The sequence below is a fragment of the Alosa pseudoharengus genome, unplaced genomic scaffold, assembly GCF_046254945.1.
Source record: "Alosa pseudoharengus isolate Yale_2024_CS ecotype anadromous, Long Island Sound unplaced genomic scaffold, YU_APseudo_1.1 YU_APseudo_1.1_scf_9, whole genome shotgun sequence".
NCBI lineage: Eukaryota > Metazoa > Chordata > Actinopteri > Clupeiformes > Clupeidae > Alosa > Alosa pseudoharengus.
The window spans coordinates 27,213,850-27,236,398 of NW_027468881.1; the positions used below are offsets into that span (position 1 = coordinate 27,213,850).

Genomic DNA, 22,549 nt, shown 5'->3' on the forward strand with positions numbered 1-22,549 from the left:
TAAGAAAATAAACTTTGCGCTGGGTAGAAAACGAGTTTTACGCCATGCGCCAGGGTGCAAGATAGGGCCCGAAATGTTCTAGAGTGGAGCCACAGGTTGATCTAGAGTCCACGAGTGTGTGGAGTTGTGTGTGTACTTCAAGACTTGGCAACAGGAACTTGTCTTTCTCTAGCAGGGAGATTACAGGAAAATACTTGAGCACAGCAGCTCATGGGACAAGGGCTCTTTGGGAATGTTAAACCGCACTCTCAATAACATCTCCAGTAATTGTTTAGATCTGGTCTTGATATGGATTAAGACTTGTGCATTCCACTCGGTTTATTAGAAATTTTGATCATTTTGAAAATCAGTTTGATCAGTTTACATTGAACTCCATCCATACGTACAGACTGGGCAGGAACTATGATCATTATTGAGTGTCATCAAAAACAAAATATTTCATGTTCTGCCTTAGACACACAAAAAGCCCCAGCACACTCTGTCCATATACAGCCATACGGGACATTCGACCAGAAATATACATTTTCATATGGAAGACGTGTTATATGAGAAACAATAATGAGTGTTTTTATGCCTGAATAAAATACGTTTTGAGACACATTTCACGCTAAAACTGTCAGGCACTGCCACAGACAGATCTATGTCTGAATGATATCCTAATGAATTTTCTGACACAAATTACATTTTCTTATTGATCACATGTCCCTGATTGTGTCTAATATAGTTTTGTCATCCCCGTAAGTAGCCTAATATGCAATTTTACAGGACAAGTGGCAACCGCCAGGTAGTCTACTAATATCACTGCAAATAAGCACCTTTGCAACAAATTTTTACAAACACATAATGAAGGAAATATACCCCCACCTTCATCTATTCTCAAATCATATTTTTTTTTATATCATGTTTCGTATGACAAGACTGATGGTGGTATGATAGAATTGACTTTATGTTTTATACGGGGAAACTTGTTTTGTGTTTTTCATGTGGCATGCATTAAATGCATTTTGCAAATGTAACAGTAGTGAAAAAGTATCACAGAGTGTCACAGGGTTTTCAGGCTCTGTCACGACAGTGACTGTCAAGCTTTAAAGGGATATTCCACCATTTGGGGGATTAGACCTACACTCATTTTCCTCCTCCCCTTGAGTTAAACAATTGATTTTTACTTTTCTCCAGTTCATCCAGCCATTCTCTGAGTCTGGCAATACCACTTTTAGCTCCAGCCTAGCATAGATCACTGAATCGGATTAGACCATTAGCATCTCGCCTGCTAGCATCACGTTTAAAAATGACTAAGATTTCCGGTAATTTTCCTATTTAAAACTTGTCTCCTCTCACGTTAGAAGGTGTAATAAGACCAATGGAACATGAAACATAGCAATTTTCTAGGCTGATTTGACATACTATAGGCCTACTCTCATTCAGGCATAATAATCCAGTCACTAACCAATTCGTCTGCTGCAGCTCAACCTTTTTGCTGGAAGTTTTAACCTGATAAAATTATACAATTCAATGGCTCAATAACTCAACTCAATAAAAACTCAATGACAGAATCAATGTATGTCAACCTGTGTCAAATGATTTTATTTATCCTGAAAGGTGTATTGGACAGTTTTTTATGTGGCGTTTTATGAAAACGTGACAGGACATGAGGAAAACATGGAGATAGTTGTAAAATACTTTGTGTTCATGTTTTCATGAATATGGAATCAGGATTTGTAATTTTGAAAAGTGATGCTAATAAAGAAAAAAAAAACATCAGATGACCTAAAGAATGACATATTCCTTTACAGAACTAACAGAAATCAGTTATCTAGTCAGTTTAAGACTTTTTTCACCGGTATACAAGTTGTATTCATTATAACAATTCCAGGACAGATCATGTAAGGTTCTAGTAGAATGTCCCATACAGAGAGAGTACACCTCCATACATGACAGTGGGCAGTAGGGGGCAAGCCCAGACGTGATGAGGATCGTTGTCACAAATGCAATGTGCCTCCCCTCAGTCAGGTTGGCAATCTCTCTGAGCAGCATTGGTTCCTGCTTTACGTTTCCGTCAGCTTTTAGTTCTGCTTTAGGTTCCTGTCAGCATTTAGGTTCCCATAAGCATATAGATAGATAGATAGAGATAGATAGATAGATAGATAGATATTTTATTGATCCCCAGGGGAAACTCATTTGTTCTTCTTTAGGTTCCCATAAGCATTTAGTTCTGCTTTAGATTCCCATCTGTATTTAGTTCCTGCTTTAGGTCCCCATAAGCATTTAGTTCTGCTTTAGGTCCCCATCAGAGTGTTCTTGCAATGGGATCGGACCAGTCGGAGTTCTCCTGTAGAACTATTAGAGGTCAGACTGATCTCCTGGAGTACAGGTCAGTGGGGTGGGGTGTAGTCGTGGTTACGGAGTTAGAGTCTGCGGCTTTGCTGAGGTTAGCGGAGTGGGGTGGAGTTGTGGCGTTACTGAGTGCTGCTCAGTTGTGTAAAGCAACATCACACACACACACACACACACACAGTGGGGTCCAGAGCTTCATCGACCAGGTGAGGTGTGTTGGGAGTATATGTAGGAAACACAAGGCAATCTTCATCAATGTGTGTGTGTGTGTGTCTCAGATGCGTAGCGTGGAGGTAGAGGAGGAGGGGGAAGTGAGCGGAACCATGGAGCCGGTCTCGAAGTCGAAGTCGATCATGGTGTGGTGTGTGTGTGAGGTGCTCAGGCTGCTCTGAGATGACCCAGTCCCACTCTGGCGTTCCTGCAGACTACGCAGGTAACTCTGCGAAAGGGAGGAGGAGAGGAGGAGAAAACATGAATTGTACTGGTGCCAGCATATCTCCTGCGTAGCGTGTGAGTGTGTGTGTGTCCTCACTGGTGCCAGCGTATCTCCTGCGTAGCATCCGAGTATGTGTGTGTGTGTGTGTGTACGTACTAGTGCCAGCGTATCTCCTGCTTAGCATTTGTGTGAGTGTGAAAATGTGTGTGTATGTACTGGTGCCAGCGAATCTCCTGTGTAGCATTTGAGTATGTGTGTGTATGCTTGTGTGCACTCACTGGAACCAGCATATATCCTGCGTAGCCTTTGAGTATGTGTATGTGTTTGTGTACGTACTGGTGCCAGCATATGTCCTGCGTAGCGTTTGTGTGTGTGTGCTTGTGTGTGTACTCACTGGTGCCAGAGTATCTCCTGCGTAGCGTTTGAGTGGTGGTGGTCGTCGTGTCCTGTAAACTCCTTGAGGGCGACGGCGAGCTTCTTTCTGTCTGATATGCATGAGGGGGACCTGTTTCTGGCGGTGGCTCCCAAACACTAACATAAACACACACACACAGCATTAACACACAGGTTAAATAAGGTTCAGATGCTAGACTCATCCGCTGAAGGCAAGTTTGTGTGTCCTGTCCTGCCTGGGCAACCTTTCTGTGCTACGCAGATGCTGTGGCCACCTGTTCCCCTGACTACTGTACACACACTGTCTAAGCGCTCACCTGTTCACCTCACGTCTAAGCGTTGACCTGTTCACCTGTCAGTGATGTGCTGGGCTTAAGCCCAGTGAATGGGGACAGCTGGCTGATTCACTCCTGCTGTCCACACTGTTTACCCCCCATCTGCTGCTGTTAGTGGAGCTACTCTACTTAGTAGTGCTGTTGTTGTTAGTGTTGTTTTGTTGTTGTTGATAGTGTTGTTGTAGATAGAGATAGATAGATAGTTTATTGATCCCCAAGGGGAAATTCAAGGTCTCAGTAGCATACAGACATCACACACAACATTCACTAACAGCAGAAAAATTAACAAACGTATATAATATTAAAAAAAACACAACTAAGCAATAAGGACAGTAGAAGATAAAGAATATACTGTACTAAAAAACAAATTATACTAAATAACACTAAATCTAAATCAAGTCTAAAACAGTATCCACATAGTGTGCTTAGGGGTGATTAAGCATAAGGCGTTTGTTGTCATTTCTCTTCCACTATTTTCATATGTGTGGCTACTCACCTTCCATGTGTGTGTGAGTTTGTAAGCTTTGAGTCTGTGTGTGTGTGTGTGTGTGTGTTTGTGTGTGTGTGTGTGTGTGTGTGTAGCTACTAGGGATGGGCGGTATAGTCTTGCAGCACCCTCCACATTTATTGGCCTCCCTGGTAAAGATGAGCTATAAAAGGTGTAAGAAAATCATCTTTTGTCATCTAAGTTAAGACCAAAGAGCGCTACGCTGTAAGATCTTTGGTCAAGACAACAATGAAGAAAAATCCTATCTTGAAGGGAAGCAAATTCATTCTAAGAAAAACAATCCTTAGAAAGAAAATAAATATTACGCACACGTACATGGTTTTGGCTCCTGCACCTTAATTTGGACGTGCACACATTCCCAAACTTAGCAACAACAAATGTGCGACAATTATTGGCACCCCTGTATTTAATAAAAGAGCCAATAAAAGAGCTCTTAGTCGGCTCCTATAATGTCTCTTGTTTGATAGTACAAAATAGGGTCCAGATGATGGTCCAGATTCCTGGGTCCTCTCTGGGCATTCTCCTCTTTAGCTCACTCCACTGGTTTTCTACGGAGTGCCAGAGGACTGAGATAATCGTGGCAGAAAATGTATTTTGTGTTCAGTAAAACCATTCATGATCTGGTCATATATTTTGGATCATTGACTGGCTGGATGATCATGACCTATACTACTTCTAATGTCTTGCAGATGCATCCAGATTTGGATTTAAAATGTTCAGGCATATGATACCGTTCATGATACCATTGGATTAAAACAACCCCAGAACATCACAGACCCTCCACCATACTTGTACTTGGGCATTGGCTTCTCATGGGTCATCCCTTTATGTACGGCAAACCCACCTTGAATGTTTATTGGCTATAAGAACACTTTTCTTTTCATTTGACCATAGAACACAATTCCAGGCAAATTCCAAGTAGCATTTAGTAAATCCAGCCATTTGCAGTTGTAGTTCAATCGCAAGAAAGGCCTTTCAATTATCTGTTTGCATGTAGGTTACACAGGATATTTTTTAGACTTGGTGACCGTATGGTTCCTAGCGATTGCTTTACTGTTATCATCCATTCGTAAGCTGTGTGTATGTGTGTGTGTGTTTTACTGTTACCATCCATTTGTAAGCTGTGTGTGTGTGTGTGTGTGTGTGTGTGTGTGTGTCAGGGTTTCCGTTTTCCGGTAATTGCCGGACATTGGACAGAAAAAAAATTAAATGTCCGACACAATTAAATCTCTCAGGTGAAATTGTCTTGAAAAATTGATTGAAATTGGCTAATAATCCCGTCCCCCTAAACACAATATGAATTTGAGAATAAGCCTAAAATGTAGTCCTATACTAAAAGCAAGAATACACTGTCCTTTGGCTATGTTTTAAAGGAACAGGCTCTACCATTTGAAAGTTATTAAACAACACGCATATGCTGCATTTCAAAAAACAACAAATGAGTGAGACGGTTCAAACATGGCCAGGCCCAGGCAGACTAGCCTTAAAAGCTTTTTTCATAGGTCAGACGCGATGGATGATGGTAAATCGGTAACGCCTGAAGCCTCAGATGTCCGGTCAGCTCCACCACCACCAGAGAAAAAGCCGAAGTGTCAGGCGTATCGGTTAGAATCAGTGACGTTGGAAGTGGAGGTGCAGGGGGTGCGGCCGCACCAAGACACTTATCATTTTCCGTGTAGACAGATCCATGGCTACACTGGACATGCAACCAACGAGGAGATTGCTGGTCCGTGGATAATTTGTGTCACAACGAAATGGTATCATGGAACCGCGGACCGAAAGAAAAAAACTAAACATTTTCCAGAATAGGAAATATTTCTTAATTTAGTGTTATCAGATAAAGAGGCATAGCAGAGACTGGCTAGATCTTTTCTTGCATTCTATACGGCCTGATTATGTCATTCTTTAAAGGTTCATGAAATGTATCTTCATGAAAAGTATGAGATTTGATACAAGCACTTCAGATACACCATGGGCATGGGGGCCTGCTACCTCTACTCCCATCAAGCCTGTTCATCCAAGGCCAGCTAGAAGACCTCGTACTAGGTACTAATAACTCTATAATATCCTATAACTGCTATAGTTTCTCTATAGTAGTCTTATACTATAAGATTCCTATAGTACTTTTTACTAAGGGTCATACGTGACAGAAAACAACTTGAGTAGGCTAACCTCTGCCAATGTAGGCTATCAAAGCCATAGTTCTCATTACTGGAGAAGTCTTGCAGCACACGTTCTCTGCTTCTGTAGGCATTCTGGTGCAATTCCAGCGAAATATAGTAGGTAAGTGTGTTTGCATTTAGATCTATATATATATTGGGCTATGACCAAGTGGTCTTTCAATGATAGTATCATGGAATTCAAACCATAACTATCTATTCCGATAGCATACAATTAGCAGGCTAGGTCAGTGGCTGAACTGCATTTAGGGTGCTTATAACCTGTGTTGTGAAGTAAAATATCTACTAGGAAGATTACACAATCAAAAGTCTTTGCAAAGAAATAGGTCTTTATTTTAAAACGTTTCCGACTGTTTATTACTTGAATGCAAGATGACGATTGCCACAAACGTTTACCTCTTTTAGGAGAAATTTTAAGCCGACATGCAATTGTTACCATTCTATTAAACCAACGTTCACCGACAAACAATCAGGAAGCGGTTCTTCTTCCTACTCGGATACTAGGATCAAACACATGAAGTTGTGTCTCCGAAGACATTTTGTGCAACAGTTTTGACTCGAGTTTTAGCCAGGTTTTAGCACTGTAAAGTTGAAAATGGAGCATAGCACAGGCAGAATCGGATGAGGACGCACTGGAGGGAGCGTCACAGTACTGTTAGCCAATCAGAGGCGAGGTCATTAACATGTCATGAATATTCATGAGCAAGAGGCAAATCCTGTCTTTCCTCCCCTCCCACCTTCCCCACCAAACTAGAACAGCATGAAATAGACGCAGGAGAGCATTTTTTTCACCAAAACCGGCTCACAGGGCATTCATTAATACTAGAGACCATGGCAAAATTAATGAAAAAACGATGAGATGAGACCTTTAAACAACATAGCCTGTCTCCAATTTTCCTCAACTTGACTAATTAAGAAGCGATAATAGGATGTTTGACCGGCATATCATCAAAATGTCTGGAAAACAAAACCTCTTTGACCGGCACCATTTTTTTCAAGCGGAAGCGCTGGTGTGTGTGTGTGTGGGTCTGTGTGTATGTGTTTTACTGTTACCATCCATTTGTAAGCTGTGTGTGTGTGTGTGTGTGTGTGTGTGTGTTCCTAGCGATTTTTTTACTGTTACCATCCTGCCATTTGATTGGAACTTCTTAATTATTGCTTTAACTGTAAATAAATATGGCCATTTTCAGGCAAGTTCAAGTTTGTAAGCTCTGTGTGTGTGTGTGTGTGTGTGTGTGTATGGCTACTCACCATCCATATGTGTGAGTTTGTAAGCCGTGAGCCTCCACTGGACAATGATGCCCAGCACGACGAGAGCTGGCCAGACTCCCAGCATCACCCAGGTGTACCAGCACATCAGGTGTGGCGTCGCTCTGACCACGCCCTCCTCAGGCTCCGCCCACAACAGGCCATCCAGCGCTCGCATCGGCAGCGTCCGAGCCTCCACGCCCACATCCACCCCCGCCGTTACCATGGCAGCGCCCAGCGTCGCGGTGGACAGCACCACCATCGGCTTCTCCCAGAACAGCGTGAGGACGGCGGTGGAGGCTGCGGTTCCCACGGTGACGCCCAACGGCAGCCAGAGTGGGCTGAGGGCGCAGTACTGGCCCACGGCCAGCAGGGCGGCGACAGAGAGCAACAGGCCCAGCTGCAGACCACTCAGGAAGAGCGCCACGCTCCGCACCAGCGCCGTCACTATGCCGACCAGCAGGGCCACGCCCAGACAGACACCCCAGTACGCCTCCAAACGCAGGTCAGGAGCCAGCAGCTTACACAGTGGGTAGGACACACACACACTCAGTGCAAACCCAGACACAAACAGCACCAGCTTAAAACACCGATAACCTGAAGAGAGGGAGGGAGAGAGAGAGAGAGAGAAGTGAGAGAGAAGTGAGAGAGAGAGGTTACAATGAGAGGAAGAGGAAACTAAACTGGCAGGGGACTCACACACACACACAGACACCTGTGGAGTTTGATCCTTAGCAGTTGTAATACTATTGTCATGAGTACTGCGACTGCTCCTGTCTGGAAATGCCTTCATGGTGATGTGTATGTGTGTGTGTCTACTCTACCCTTAAGAACTAAGTATTATGCTTATTGAATGTTTCCACTGGTCCATGAGTTTGTGCATGTATTCTAGTTCTACTGCATCCTTAATATTTGTGACCCTGTACCATTTTCTTCATGTGGACATAAATAAATAGTTGTGTGTGGGTGGGGGGTTTGGGACTGAAGCATTTATCAGTTGCTACTCTTTTCTCTCTTTCTGTCACTATTGTATGTATAGTGTGCGTTTGTGTGTGTGTGAGTGTGTGAGTGTGTGCACGTGTCTATGTGCATGTGTATTAGTGAGCTTTAATGGGATTTGGTCAAAGGACTTTGAGTCACCCAGCTGACATTCACTTTGACCTGCCAGTTTCCAAAGCATGAGTGTGTGTGTGTATATGTTTATTTGTTTGGGTATGTGTGTATGCTCATGTGTTTGTTTGTGTGTGCATGTGTGTGTGTGTGTTTGTTTGTTGTGTATGTGTGTTTGTTGTGTATGTTTGTGTTTGTTAATGTGTGTTGTGCAGTGTGCCATCTGTCTCTCAGTGATCTTAGAATCTGATCCAATTAACCCAGTCTGCATCATCCACATGGTCACTCCAGAGACCTGTCGGAGTGTGTGTGTGTTTGTGTAAGTATGACTGCATGCTTCTTTGTCTATGTGTGTGTATGTGTGTGTGTGTTTATGTTTATGTTTGTGTTTGTGTGTGTGTGCGTGTGTGTTTGTGTGTGTGCATGTATGTGTGTGTATGTGTGTGTTACCCCAGAAGCAGTAGAGTATCCCCAGCAGACACAGTGTGGCGCTGGTGAGCGCAGGCAGCAGCTGGATGTCTGCTCTCAGCTGGAGGTCGCAGGGCTCCAGGTCCACCAGCAGGGGGCGAGCTGTCTCCGTCACGAACATGGACGAGGCGTCCGCCATGATGATGTCAGAGGTTGGGGGTCACTCAGACGGAGATGGCCTCCATATTAGGAGGCTATCTGTGGGAAGTTCTGCTGAGCTCCTCAGGTCAGTTCCTTAGGTTCCCTCCAGGGTGCTTGAGCAGGAGGCGGGTTGTCAGGAGCCGTCAATCACCAGATCTGCATCAGTGAGGACACACCCACCAGACATGAATCACATGTAGGGCTGTCACTTTTGTGATTTTTGAGACATAAGTGTTCATTGAATTGATTGTAAAATCGGTTTTCCATGTCTAAAGACGTTTCCATTTTCAACGCCAAACATAGACCAATCCACGGACAACTAACAGGCATTAGGACGAACGTAAAGAGGGCACTTGAAGACGCACAAGCCAGCAATATTTCTGATTTATTGGCTTTGTGCAGAATAACAAACAGGAGTGCAACATTCTCGAAAAACAAAAAGCAGTGAAACACATTACTGCAGGCTTCAACGTGGCTGTGTTTACGATTAGAAATGTCAAACAAATTTCGCCTACGTAGGAACTCACGACTGCACAGTTTGCATACCGCTTTGTCCTTCTCCATAGTTTGATCTACCCAAAACCCAAAGTGCTTCCATATCGAACTTCTTCAAGTTATTAGGGCTTATCTCTCATCTCTCTCATGTCGCACAGGTTGATCGCGTTGTCCTCCATTTTTTGGCAAAACGCCGATTGAAACAGCTGTTTCCGGTGTGTAAAATTGGTGGGAATTTTCTTTTTAGCTATCGCAATGCCTACGGCACTTTTGAAATTCTTTATTTTCTTTTTCTGTGTTTTCTTTTGTGCAATCGATTTTCCAATATAAAGTGACAGCCTTAGTCACATGGTACTTAGAGAAACAACCAACACTGTGTGTGTTTCTGTTTGAGTGTGTGTGTGTGTGTGTGTGAGAGAGAGAGAGCAAGAGAGAGAGAGAGAGTTTCATAGTCTCTCTCTAAAAGGCTTCGGTGAGTCTGAAGAGCCTGTAATTCTTTGTTCATACACATGCACACAAGAACACACACTGCTCTGAGCTACAGGAACCACAGAGGCCATAAAACTACCATACACTAATGCTAACCACACACACATCCTGTTTTGGACCTGGCTGCACGGATATGAATAACCTGCTAATGAATGTTGCTCCATCTGTCACACACACACACACACACACACACACACACACACACACACACAGCATACTGACTGAATGACATTAGCACTCCAAATACTGAGCCAACACAAGAGCAAGACCACACACACACACACACATAAACAGACACACGCACATCTCGACCAGCCATTGTTTCATAAGGCAAATATTGATGGATGTTCTGTAAGAGCCAATTTAAGGCTGATAAACAGTCTGATGAGCCCCGAGACCAGGCAGTCAAAATAAGTGTGTGTGTGTGTGTGTGTCCAGAAGCCAGACACACACACACACACACAGACAGACAGACAGACAGACAAGCACTTTCCTCTCTTAAAAGCATAAAGGTGAACAAACAAACTCATCTGCAAGCACCCCCCCCCCCACACACACACACACACGTAGCTGTCCAGCCTGCTGTTGGCAGTGGGAGACACGACCAATCAGCTTATTACGTAACCACTGCTCCGAACAAGAGCTGCTGTGTGTTTTCAGGCCCCAGTACCAGCATGGTCCCAACCAATGGGTGTGCCATATGCACAAACACAATATCGATTTTCTGGGATTTTGATAATAACCATGATCTTTTGCAACGTTAAAAAAAGACTGCCAAGTCTCATATTATACTGGCATATTTTCTAATAGGATATTGATTGTTCCTTATCAATGGCATTAATAGAAACAACATACCGGACCGGTATTTAAGAAAAACAGGTCTTTTAAAACTGATGTATTTAAAACTGATGCATTCAAGCAAAATTAACAGGAAAACACTTCACCACCAGCTTCACCACTTTATTAACCATGGGTCAAAATGACATAAATTTCTTCTGAATTTCTGAGGGTATGTACACGTGACTCTGTGCACACATGTGACCACAACCTAAAAAGGTTCATGTAATGTGGCCAAGTCTTCTTAAGTACCATACTGTTTGTATTTAAAGGAACCACATGGATTGTGGCCAAAACTGGTACTGCAATCAGTTTCAAATTACTGTAGAGCAGTGTATCCCTTCCCACTCCCCCCTGACTCGAGGTTGCCAACCCGGATGCCGAAACACTACCGATTTCGTGATTAGTAGATATAGGTGGAGGGTGGCACATCAGGTCAAAACACAACATGGCATGACAAAACACAACATCAGTTGAGGGCTGCAACTTCACTTTTTAAATGACAATATCCTGGCCGGACTACTGTTGTCAGTGATATAAGTATTTGAAATGAACATGATTTCTTAATGTCTAGTGACATATCAGGGCCATTTTATGATTAATTGAAATACATTTCTTACATACGATTCCTTTAAGTTTTGCTTTTTATGGGATATTGTGATGATGACCTGTGAGATGTCCGACAGATTTGGGGATCACTGGATGCTATTTTGGAGGAATTTTAAGCCTCAAGCTTTTCGTTAATAGACACACATGAACGACAAACACTTGATGTAACATCCATATTTTTGTTTTGATTTTCTACAGTTTGGTTCTCGCTGATTACCATTTACCATCTTTCCCAATATGAACGTGGACTACAAGCAGACCCTAAAATGAAAGTAACTCTGGGTCACTCTTTACTACCTACAGATTAAGGCCAGGGGTCAGATTTGGTGAAGGAGAACTTCAGTAATTGTTCAACCACAATTTTACATTCTGAACTTGAATCTAATCAGCCGCCTGATAAGACACCAGGCAGTCACCAGAACAGTCTGGTGTGGAGCCTCTGCCTGAAGTGACAGGGGGCTCTAATTACATCTAATCCATTGGCCTTGATTAGATCACTGTAGCCCAGGCCAGTAGCCATGCTCGGGGCTGGGGAGGTTCGCCTGAGAGCGGACCCCCCTCTGCACCCACCAAACCTCCAATCTTTTTCACTCCATTTTCTACAAGTTTAGAAACGTGTTAGATAACACGAGAATGAAGAACAAAACAATGTGTCTGTTTGATTCGGTTAAGTAACCCCCGACCCAGGCCTCTCTACTTAGTGCTACTACTCAACTTCTCTAGGTATCAAACTTTCACTGCTAGGGATTAAGACATCTAAACTCCGTTTCCCTATCCGAGCTAAACCCCCTGGTCCTGTTTTCTCCCTCGGGCTCGGTTGGCCCCTGTTAAGCCCTCGCGCCCCTCACTCCTCCTGCTCTGGATCTGCGGCCGGCGCAGGCTCGTTCTGTCGCACTAAGCGGCTTTCGCGCTGCTGCTCGTGTCGCTACTAAATTGAATTACCGGGAGAATTAGGTGGTGTTTGCTCCATTCCCTGCCTCCCTCCCCGGACTGGGCTCTCGGGATTAGAGTTGTGGAGGAGAACCACGAAAGGTCTCCAGGTGAGAGTAGGCTAGTGACCGGGGCCGGTCTCGGCTCGTGTCCTTATAGCCCCCCGGTCGTTACACCGCTGCGCTACCTCCCACATTAGGGAAAGCAAATTTCAGATGTGCAGTTCTTATTCAGACCAACCTAACCAACCACTAATGTCACATCACCACTACGGGACAGTCTGTGACTCATTTTTGACCAATGAATTTGGGGGAAACGGCGCGTAGCCTACATTTTCTTTTTTACAGAGAAGGCAGATTCCATTGTGTAAATATAAAAGAAAACTTAATCTAAAGACCCAGAAACTCGAATGAAAAAATTACGCCAATAATCAAATAGCCTACGTTATTTGAGGAACACCTCAGAAGACGTTGCTTCTAGACTTAAAACTCAAGAGCTAGGGGTTCATTTGTCCGACTCGACATAGCTATAATGAAACGTCAGAAAATTTAAATAGGCCTACTCACCCAGCGAAGAGAAAACTTCGTTTCGGACTTGATGGCATATTATCCAACACTAGGCTTTTTAACCCGATGCGGAATGTGAAGTTTGTTCTTGTAGCCTATTAAACGCAGCCCTTCATCAGTTGGCTGATCTAATAATGCATCTAGTCCTCCGTCTGTGATGCGGGGGTAACGGCAGGCAAACTGTCAGCCAGTCATGCACTTGAAGTTTAAATCTGAGTCTGCCACCACACGCTCAGCTGACGACGTTTGACATCATAGCGCAGCCATCTGCTGTGGCGGTAATGCGCGCAAAGAACCAGCTACAGAGTGCATGCAGAGTGGTTGCCAGAAAATCCACGCCTAATCGTCCCATTTCCTGTGCTGGCGATGAGCCCCGTCTTGCGCTGGAGCGAGGGATCTGGCAACTCGCGCTGTGGTTCGGAGAGGAAAGCAAGCGTTGTTTAGAAGACAAGTAAGAGGCCCGCTAATTTCCATTTGAATTGTACCTGCTGGCCGTCATCAGGGAGTCAGCCAACGGACTTATTTATTTTCAAATCTCACAAATCAGTTTTAAACCCCGTTGAGAGGCGCCACGCGTGTGTTTTCCCCCCAGTAAACAACCTTCAAAATCTTATTCTTATCTCTGTAGCATTGTAATGTAAAGCATAGGCTAGCCTACAGCAGGCCTAGTCCTACCGTAGCCTATAGGCTACAAACATAAAATACAGAGATCTGATCTCCAGCATCCGCGCTACCAAACCTATAGTGGTTGGATCTATATCATGACTTCAGTTGGTATTTTCCTTAAATAAAGCTTTTTGTTTGAGGTAGGGAGGGACATACGAAATACATTTTAGACATGAGGTAGACTATGTGGGCATGACTTGAATCTCACTCAAATGAAACGCTCACAACCAGGGATGTAGTGGAGGCTAAACGCAAATAAACGCAGTTTATATCCACCTCTGAAATTTCAGGAATAGGCCTGTTTATCCACCTCCTATTAGAGTTTATCCACCTCTCAAAAGAGTTTATTTATTAACTTTTAACACTGTTATCCAATATTATCCTATATTCACAATATGTACACTCATCAACACTCTAGGAACCATTTAATACCACTGGTATTACTGTATAAATATTGTACATTATCACCCGGAGAGAAGAAATACTCTTTTCTGATTGGCTGGTGGTGTGGCTATTAATTCTGAATAACAGGACACCGTTCCATATCAATGCTTATGAATGGTAACTATAACAACCATACTAGGACGACGGTTGCAGCGCTCTAGAATCTTTAGTTGCAGGCTTCGCAACAATGGAATCAACTGTAAACAAGCTAACTGGGCCAATGAAAGTTGTAGGCTACAACAAGCTGAACTAGTGAGCTTCTTTTTAAACGGAACCGCGTGTTTCCGTTACTTTACAGTGGCAACCGGGTGATAAGCGGGATAACGGCCTTCGAGGTGTGTCCAGTTATACGGAATTAATGGACTTGGGCGGAGGCAACTCCACTCCGCTGCGCGTCGGGGAGTTTTTTGCCCCTCGCCCTCGCCCATTAATTCCGTATAACAGGACACCTCGGCGGCCGTTATCCCTTAGGCTACATAACCTCCACCATCATCAAACATGTTCTGATTGCCTTTTTAAAAAATCCGATACAGCATGGCGCAGTCCACCTCACCGAGGTGGGCCTATCTACCTCTTATTTTACCACTACATCCCTGCTCACAATGATGCCTTTTAAGGTGTACAAAATAAGAAAAAGAAAATAGAAAGAAAAAAATAGAGCCCCATAGAGCTTCTCTTTAGGAGGATCTAGCCCAGATCAGGCAGACATGCTGCAGTCACCTGTTATGTGTTTGCTGAGTCTCCTCTAGTTTTTTTCTACAGTGATAGGGGTGAGATCATTAGCAGTTATCTCCCCCCCCCCCCCATCCCATGATAATCTAATCTAGTGTAACCCCCCCCCACACACACACACACACACACACACACACACATCACACTCTGAGGGTGGTCACAGCTCATAGTGGTGAGCCTTTAGATGTCTGTTATCTCAGGCTCCTCTTTAGGCTGCCTAAGAGGTGCCATGTCATTGTTCTGACTCTCAATTATTCCAACCGCTCAATAGTTCGACAAATACACATTGGCCCGACAGCCTGTTTTTCTGACAATACAAAGCCCATTACCCCAACATCCCATTGGTCCAACCATTGGTGGTGCTAAACTCCATAGGCTGACTGAGACTAGACAGGCTAATTCACTCACTCATTCTGTAATGTCACACAGACAGGCTAACTCACTCACTCTCTAATGTGACACAAACATGCTAACTCACCCACCCACTGTCACCCATGCTGTAAGATCATGAGTAGAGAAACAGAGGTGTGTGTGTGTAGCTGAGTATAGCCCAGCTTTGTGTGTCTTTTGACCCATGCCTGTTAGTCTCATTATGCTGTTTTGGGTTTACATATTTCATTCAGATGAAGAAGAGTGAGGGTCACTGTGTGTGTGTGTGGTCAGTAGAGGAACTGTGTTCCCACTGGCTTCATCATCATCCTCTTCCTGTGTGTATGTGTGTGTGTTTGTTTGTGTGAGTGTGTGTGCGTGTGTGTGTGAGATCCTCTTCCACTGTGTAGGTGGACAGGAAGTGGTGAGGGAGCTAGGGTGTGTGTGTGTAAGTGTGTGTGTGTTTGTGGATATCTGGGAGCTGAGCAGAGATTTGGCTGCGCAATGAACATGTGCAAAGTGCAAATTTGAACAATAACAGGGTAAAGCTTTTTGATAATTTGAGGTGTTGTGTGTGTGTGTGTTTTAGAAACATAAAGTCATGAATGATAATGAAAGATATATATTTGTGTCTGGATATTTTTCAAATGGAATGCAGCTTTATCAGAATTTAGAAGAACAACAGTTTTAACACACATCATTGGTTACACCACACATCACTAGTTACACCACACATCACTGATTACATCACATATCACTGGTTACATCACACACATCACTGGTTACACCGCACACATCACTTGTTACACTGCACATATCACTGGTTACATCACACACATCACTGGTTACACCGCACACATCACTTGTTACACTGCACACATCACTGATTACACCGCACACATCACTGGTTCACTTGGAAGAGATTATGGTTGTGGCTTGTGAGGGCGGTAGGATTTGCTGTTCGAAAACTTGAGCTGTGATTTGTGAACTTGTGAGCTTTTTTGTGAGCAATAACGCTCACAACCTATTTACCTTTTTTATGATAGCACAGTGAAGAGTCTAACAGGAAGCGAGTGGGAGAGAGAAATGGGGTGGAATTTGGAAGTGACATGGGTCGGACTCAAACCCAGGTCCCTGCACCTGGACCCGACTGTGGTAGGGGGCGCTGCAGCCAGTTGCACCACAGTGGCCCCTGACAAATACTGAATACTGGACTTCTCGTAATCCCAAGAATATCAAAAACTACAGTAGGAGGCAGTACTTTTTGATACCGTGCACCCCTCCTCTGGAATAATCTCCCTCCCTCTCGATTAGCAGACACCCTCCCTATTTTTAGGTCTAGACTTAAAACATACCTCTTTAGTGCCTCCCGGTATGGTGCAGTGTGGAACTTCAACCACCTCAGGGTTTTTTGGAATGGACCACCCTGCTGTGTCCTTGTGTGACTGGCACCCCAGTCATGCATGCAACGGTGATCACTGACCATACCTGTGCTGGTGTCTAGAGAGTTTTTCCTCACAACTGTTACTCATGGGCCTTCTCTGATTGTTTAACACTCTGCAAAGCGCCATGAGACATGTGCAATGTTTTGGCGCTCTATACGTGATATTAAATTGAAATAGCTGAAAAGTCATATACTTGTTTAGCCTAGAAATCTAGACGCACCCTAGCGGCGGCAAATTAATTTGCTCAGCCTGTATGTCTAGTAGCAAACCATAGGGATTTCTATTGGCTGACGCCGTGGACGTCATCCAATCACAGCACTCTATTTTGTTAGAGCGTCTTAAGGCGGGCTTAACAGGATGACGACAGTCATGCGACGGTGAACAACAAGGAAGGTGGCTATGGCGAACGAAGAGCATCGCCGTTGGCGTCAACTTTGGAGGAGTTGGACTTGTACTTTTCTTTGAAAGTTGAGCAACACAATGCACTTAAGTCATTCCTTTTGAAGAAGGATGTATTTGCTCTGGCCACGTCATCCTGCTCTTTGTTCTGATTGGTCGTAGTGCTGGCCTATTGCATGCCTAGTTTGGCAGTTTGAAAGACAATTCTCTGCCCGCCCCTTGGATTAAGCGGGGTGAATGGGTCGATTCCAGACTATACATTTCAATGATATCGGATGGCCCGCCAGCTAATACTTGTTTACAACAAATACAAATGCTGTTGTATTTTGTAATTTTTCAATTCAACTTCAGTAAACCACACTTAGTGCTTCACTTTGAATATGAAAGTTTAAAATATATCTGTGATTTTAGTGCCCTCTAATGTTAAAGAAGCACTATGCAACAATTTTAGCAAAAATGACCTTAATTATGCAGGTTGAGAGTCGTTCTGATGGTTCTACAACACTTTCTGGGTTGTTTGGTGGGTGCTTCGTCTCCCCCTATCGCTTCTCCGCGGAAAAAACGAATATGCAACTTTCTGGACCCGGTCCGGGTAAATCCGGATGTGACTCAGCGGAAGTATCCAATCGCGCCTCGAAAATGTAGTCAGATTGTAGTTTCGAAGAAGACTGCAAAATGGATGCCGACTTGGCTTTGTTGCTGTTGAAATGGTAAGTAGCCTACCCTTGGGTGAACTTTGTCTTTTTAATGTGGTTTGATAGTCTCTTGAACAATGTGTTTGCTTGACCGTTTTATTGTGAGCCCTGTACAGGTGCTGGTCATATAATTAGAATATCACCAAAAAGTTGATTTATGTCAGTAATTCCATTCAAAAAGTGAAACTTTTATATTATATTCATTCATTACACACACTGATATATTTCACATGTTCATTTCTTTTAATTTTGATGATTATAACTGACAACTAATGAAAATCCCAAATTCAGTATATCAGAAAATTAGAACATTGTGAAAAGGTTCAATATTGAAGACACCTGGTGCCACACTCTAATCAGCTAATTAACTCAAAACACCTGCAAAGGCCTTTAAATGGTCTCTCAGTCTAGTTCGGCTACACAATCATGGGGAAGACTGCTGACTTGACTTGACAAAAGACGACCATTGACACATTCCACATATCAGTCCACATATCTGTGTGGAATGAATGTATACATTATACAAGTTTCACTTTCTGAATGGAATTACTGAAATAAATCAACTTTTTCATGATATTCTAATTATATGACCAGCTCCTGTATTTGTTTAGCTTGGTTTCTTGATGGCTAGCTCGCTAGCTAGTGAGGTTTAGCGTAGCAGTCACTTGCTACCGAAGCTGCAGGGGGAGCTGTGTAGTGAAAAATGCGAGCCCAAAACCAGCAAAACCCAGAAACAGCGAAGGAATAACCAGACCTGCATAGTGCTTCTTTAAAAGGTGACTGGTTTGGTGTAAAATAACAACTATACTAATACAGGGGTGTACCAAGCCCAGGGGGCCAGAAGAGAGGGGAGCCCCAAAAGAGGTCAAGGGGCCCTGAAACCCAATTGCGTGAAGTCAATAAGTCAAAAAGCAAAAGGCTATGAATTTCATATTTGGGTATATTGTCCTTCTCTAGCTGACCATCCCAAAAATGCACCAGAATACAGAAAATACAGGCAAAGTAGTTCATAATCCATAACTGTAATACATAACCTTATTGTATTATTTTATAATGTAACATTATAGCGTGTCCAGACCACTCAGAGAAGCCACTGTTCTCATTCTAGAGGTTCTCATGAATGAAGGCTAGATGTGCCATCTACTGGTGGTGGACTAAAAGTTCAGCTAATCTGAGAATGTTTTTTCATGGTTTATATCCCAGTCAGTTGTCTAAAATAGGTGAAAATAAGGAATAATTTCCAATTTGCAAGTGACTATATAACTTCAAAAAGTCATATACCACTTGTTTTTCCATTTTCCATTTCACTTCCAAAATAGAATAATGAATGAACGCAAAAGTATACAGACCAGGGACCTTGATATAGTCCCATTACATTACATTTTTAACCTCCATGTTGACATAATGTCAAAGTCAAAGTCTGCTTTATTGTCAATTTCTTCACATGTCAAGACATACAAAGAGATCGAAATTACGTTTCCCACTATCCCACGGTGGAGACAAGACATTTTACCAATTAGGTCCACAGACAAAAACAGGACAAGGACACAGGACAACAACAACAAGTTGCAAAGTGTGCAAGTGTACAAGTGGAGTAGTGCAAGTGGAGTAGTGCAAGGCAGCCATTGTGGGTCCAAAAGTCCAGGATGTTATGTGGCTGAGGGTGGAGGGGGGAGAGAGTTCAGCATCCTAACAGCCTGGTGTATGAAGCTGTTGGTGAGTCTGGTGGTGCGGGAGCGCAGGCTTCTGTACCTCTTCCCAGAGGGCAGTGGATCAAACAAATTGTGAGCGGGGTGACTTGCATCACTCACAATTGTGGTCGCCTTGCGGGTGAGGTGGGAGGTGTAAATGTTCTTCAGGGAGGGGAGTGAAGCGCCAATAATCATTCCAGCTGTGTTCACTATGCGCTGCAGGGCTTTCCTGTTGTATTCAGTGCAGCTTCCGCCCCACACATACAGCTGGAGAGGATGCTCTCAATGGTGCCTCGGTAGAATGTGGTCATGATGGCTGGTGGAGCACTTGCTAGCCTGAGTTTCCGGACCAAGGAACAATCATAGTCAGAATTTTGTTAAAAACTGACAAAAGGTCAAAGTCTGGTAAATTGTGATAGAAATACTGTAACTTTAAGGCTTAGGCCTACTCATTAAAATCAATAGAGAGCCTACTATATTGTAAATCAAAGCAGGAACCGTATGTAAGATTGTGGCCAAAACGGGAACTACAATCACTTTCAAATTACTGTAGAGCGGTGTATCCCCTTCCCCTCCCCTCTGACTGGCAGAGTTGGCAACCGGATGATGAAACACTACTGACTTTGTGATTAGTAGATAGGTGGAGGGTGGCGCATTAGGCCAAAACACAACATAATTGAAATACATTTTTTACATACGGTTCCTTTAATAAAGACATGTCAAGATGGTGGCCTGCTGGCCATTTCGGTGCCCTAAGTGAGTGGCTTTGAGTGAGTGACATTTAAATGATAACTTAAACACCTAAAGTAAAATAAAAGGCCTATTATTTACAGACCATTACTGTGTATTTTTAAACATTAATTTCTGAAGAAATGCTGTTTTACTTAATAAATGGTGCACTGTCACTTTAAGAGCATTGATCTTTACGTTGTCATAATGCCCTTTTGCTAGCTCTTGTTTACACGCCTTATTTGTTTGAGTTACATTGATAGCACAATATTAACAATAATATGCACAATGTTAAGTTGTTTTAAGCAACCTTCATTGCTTTGTAAATGGAATTATACAATGACATGTTGCTTCACATTTCGTGAATACAAGTGAATTATGAGCCTGGTATCCACCTAGCTATCTGAATGGAATGCGTTTCAGTCGACTCAGCATATCATGTGCTTCATGTAGCCTAAATGCTTGGAAAACGAATGATTGAAGACCCACCAATTCTAGTACTACGTGGTGATTGAGAGAACCCAAAAGGTATCAAACTTGCATGTAACATCGTGTTAGTGCATTTTGACATTGTAAACGTTATTGATGAAGAGTGAAACGCAGTTTGCAGTAAAGCTACTATTCATTGGTTACATTTGAGTGCCCCCTCTGTCCTTTGGTGCCCAACGCAAAGTGCGTGATGCGCGTGGTGGGAGCGGTGGAACTGCCAGGCTACACAGTCTTTTTCTGCATTTCTATCCCTTTATTCTCTTCAATTCAAGTTCACAGCACAAAGCTGACATGCACAACAGCATAGTTTGTGTTGTATCAAGAATCAAAAAGATTAGCGTGGCACTACTTTAGATGTTTCATTAATTTACTTGTGCTATTTCGCGAGCTAAGAGATCTTTCGGTTTAGCACACAAAGTGCACTAACTATTATGTTCATAGCCTTGTCTGTGACAAGCTGAAAATAATGAGCGTAGGCGTATGTCCATCCAGCAAATAAAGTCCGCCTGCGAGTCTGCTGCAGCCACAGTCATATTCAACCAGTATCAGGAGATAACGTTCTACTATTTTGCGCGGATTTTTTCTCCTCTGTTGTTCTCACGTGGTGTTTGCGAATATGTATCAAAACAAAACAAGGCTTAATTTTGGGTTACACTGCATTGTAACGCGCGTTACTGAAGTTTGTACCGAGTAAATATTTCCCAATTTTTTTGTAATGCCTTACATTATCGCGTTACGGCAAACAGCAATATATTACAGTAATTACATTACTTTTGTAACGCATTACTCCCAACACTGGCGACCACCTGGCTGAGTGTTGGACGCGTGTAGTGTGTGTGTGTGTGTCTCCTTCCCTGAATGCCTCTTCTATAAAACTGCTTGCCATTGTATTTAGGGAGCTGTAAGCTAAGTTGTAGGCTATCCGTATGCTTGCGGTAGCTGTTACGAACACTGGTCAATCATATGATTAAGTAATGCCGACGTTCCGTGATATTTGTGGGAGTTTTATTCAGCGACCACCTGGCTGAGTTGTGGTGTGTGCGTCTCCCTCCCCTTCTCCCTTCGAGCTGGGCGGAGTTGCCATCGCAGTGATATAAGAGCTTTAATAATGAGAGGCGTGTTATATGTAGTTGACTATTAATTCGTGTTAACGTTTACCATGTACCAGACATACCGTGTATACCTTACTTGTTTATAGCCGTTTGCTAACGTTATCATTATCAATCCAGTTCAATAGTGGTTCGTCAGCTACCAAACAGAAGTTTGTGTGTGCATCTGAGAGACACGCATCACAGCGATATGAGAGTGCTGCGCTACCTGAAGAACAGATTTTAAAACTTTGAGAGATATGTTTTATACCTTTTGAGGTTGATGCCGTTTAGAACAGAAACATCTGACACCAAGTTATTTTCTTCTGCTGATTAATGTTCTGTGATTGACAAATCTTGCAGCTTTTTTTAGAAAAATATATATAGACATAGAAAAATTGAAACCATGCAGTCTTAAATTACAAATCAAGCACTTTATTTCAATAGCTAATTTTCAGGCTTATCGTTTTCTTAAATGATTTAAATGTGTTGACAAAGGACATTTTGTGATGACCTGAATTATGTCTTATAGTCAGCAAGCAATGCATCATCAAGTCTGTAAGATGTTGATGAAAGCATTTTGCACAGTTAACCATATCCAGTGCACCCATCCATAAGTTCAATAAATTTTCCTTTTTTAAATTTAGACTTATAACATTTGTTATCATCATTTGTGTAATTATGTGTCATTTGTATGATGTAAATTGAGGGAGCAAAATAAAA

The 22,549-nt window shown here is 43.0% G+C and overlaps 1 protein-coding gene across 1 annotated transcript; it reads right to left on the reverse strand.

Moving 5' to 3' along the window:
- Nucleotides 1–1,113: 1,113 nt before the first annotated feature.
- Nucleotides 1,114–13,224, reverse strand: LOC143114562 (transmembrane protein 198-like). The gene is made up of 5 exons (XM_076276229.1): nt 13,080–13,224; nt 8,995–9,309; nt 7,438–8,031; nt 3,165–3,301; nt 1,114–2,773 (listed from the first exon to the last, which is right to left on the reverse strand). The coding sequence occupies exons 2-5, from the start codon at nt 9,149–9,151 to the stop codon at nt 2,609–2,611; spliced, it is 1,053 nt and encodes a 350-aa protein (XP_076132344.1). The 5' UTR covers nt 9,152–9,309; nt 13,080–13,224; the 3' UTR covers nt 1,114–2,608.
- Nucleotides 13,225–22,549: the final 9,325 nt, after the last annotated feature.

Coding starts and splice junctions, on each gene's coding strand:
- LOC143114562 (XM_076276229.1), bottom strand. CDS start 9,151: ATGGCGGACGCCTCGTCCATGTTCGTGACGGAGACAGCTCGCCCCCTG. Junction 8,032..8,994: donor GATACTCTACTGCTTCTGGG/GTAACACACACA, acceptor CCCTCTCTTCAG/GTTATCGGTGTTTTAAGCTG. Junction 3,302..7,437: donor CAAACTCACACATATGGATG/GTGAGTAGCCAT, acceptor TGTTTATGTTAG/TGTTTGGGAGCCACCGCCAG.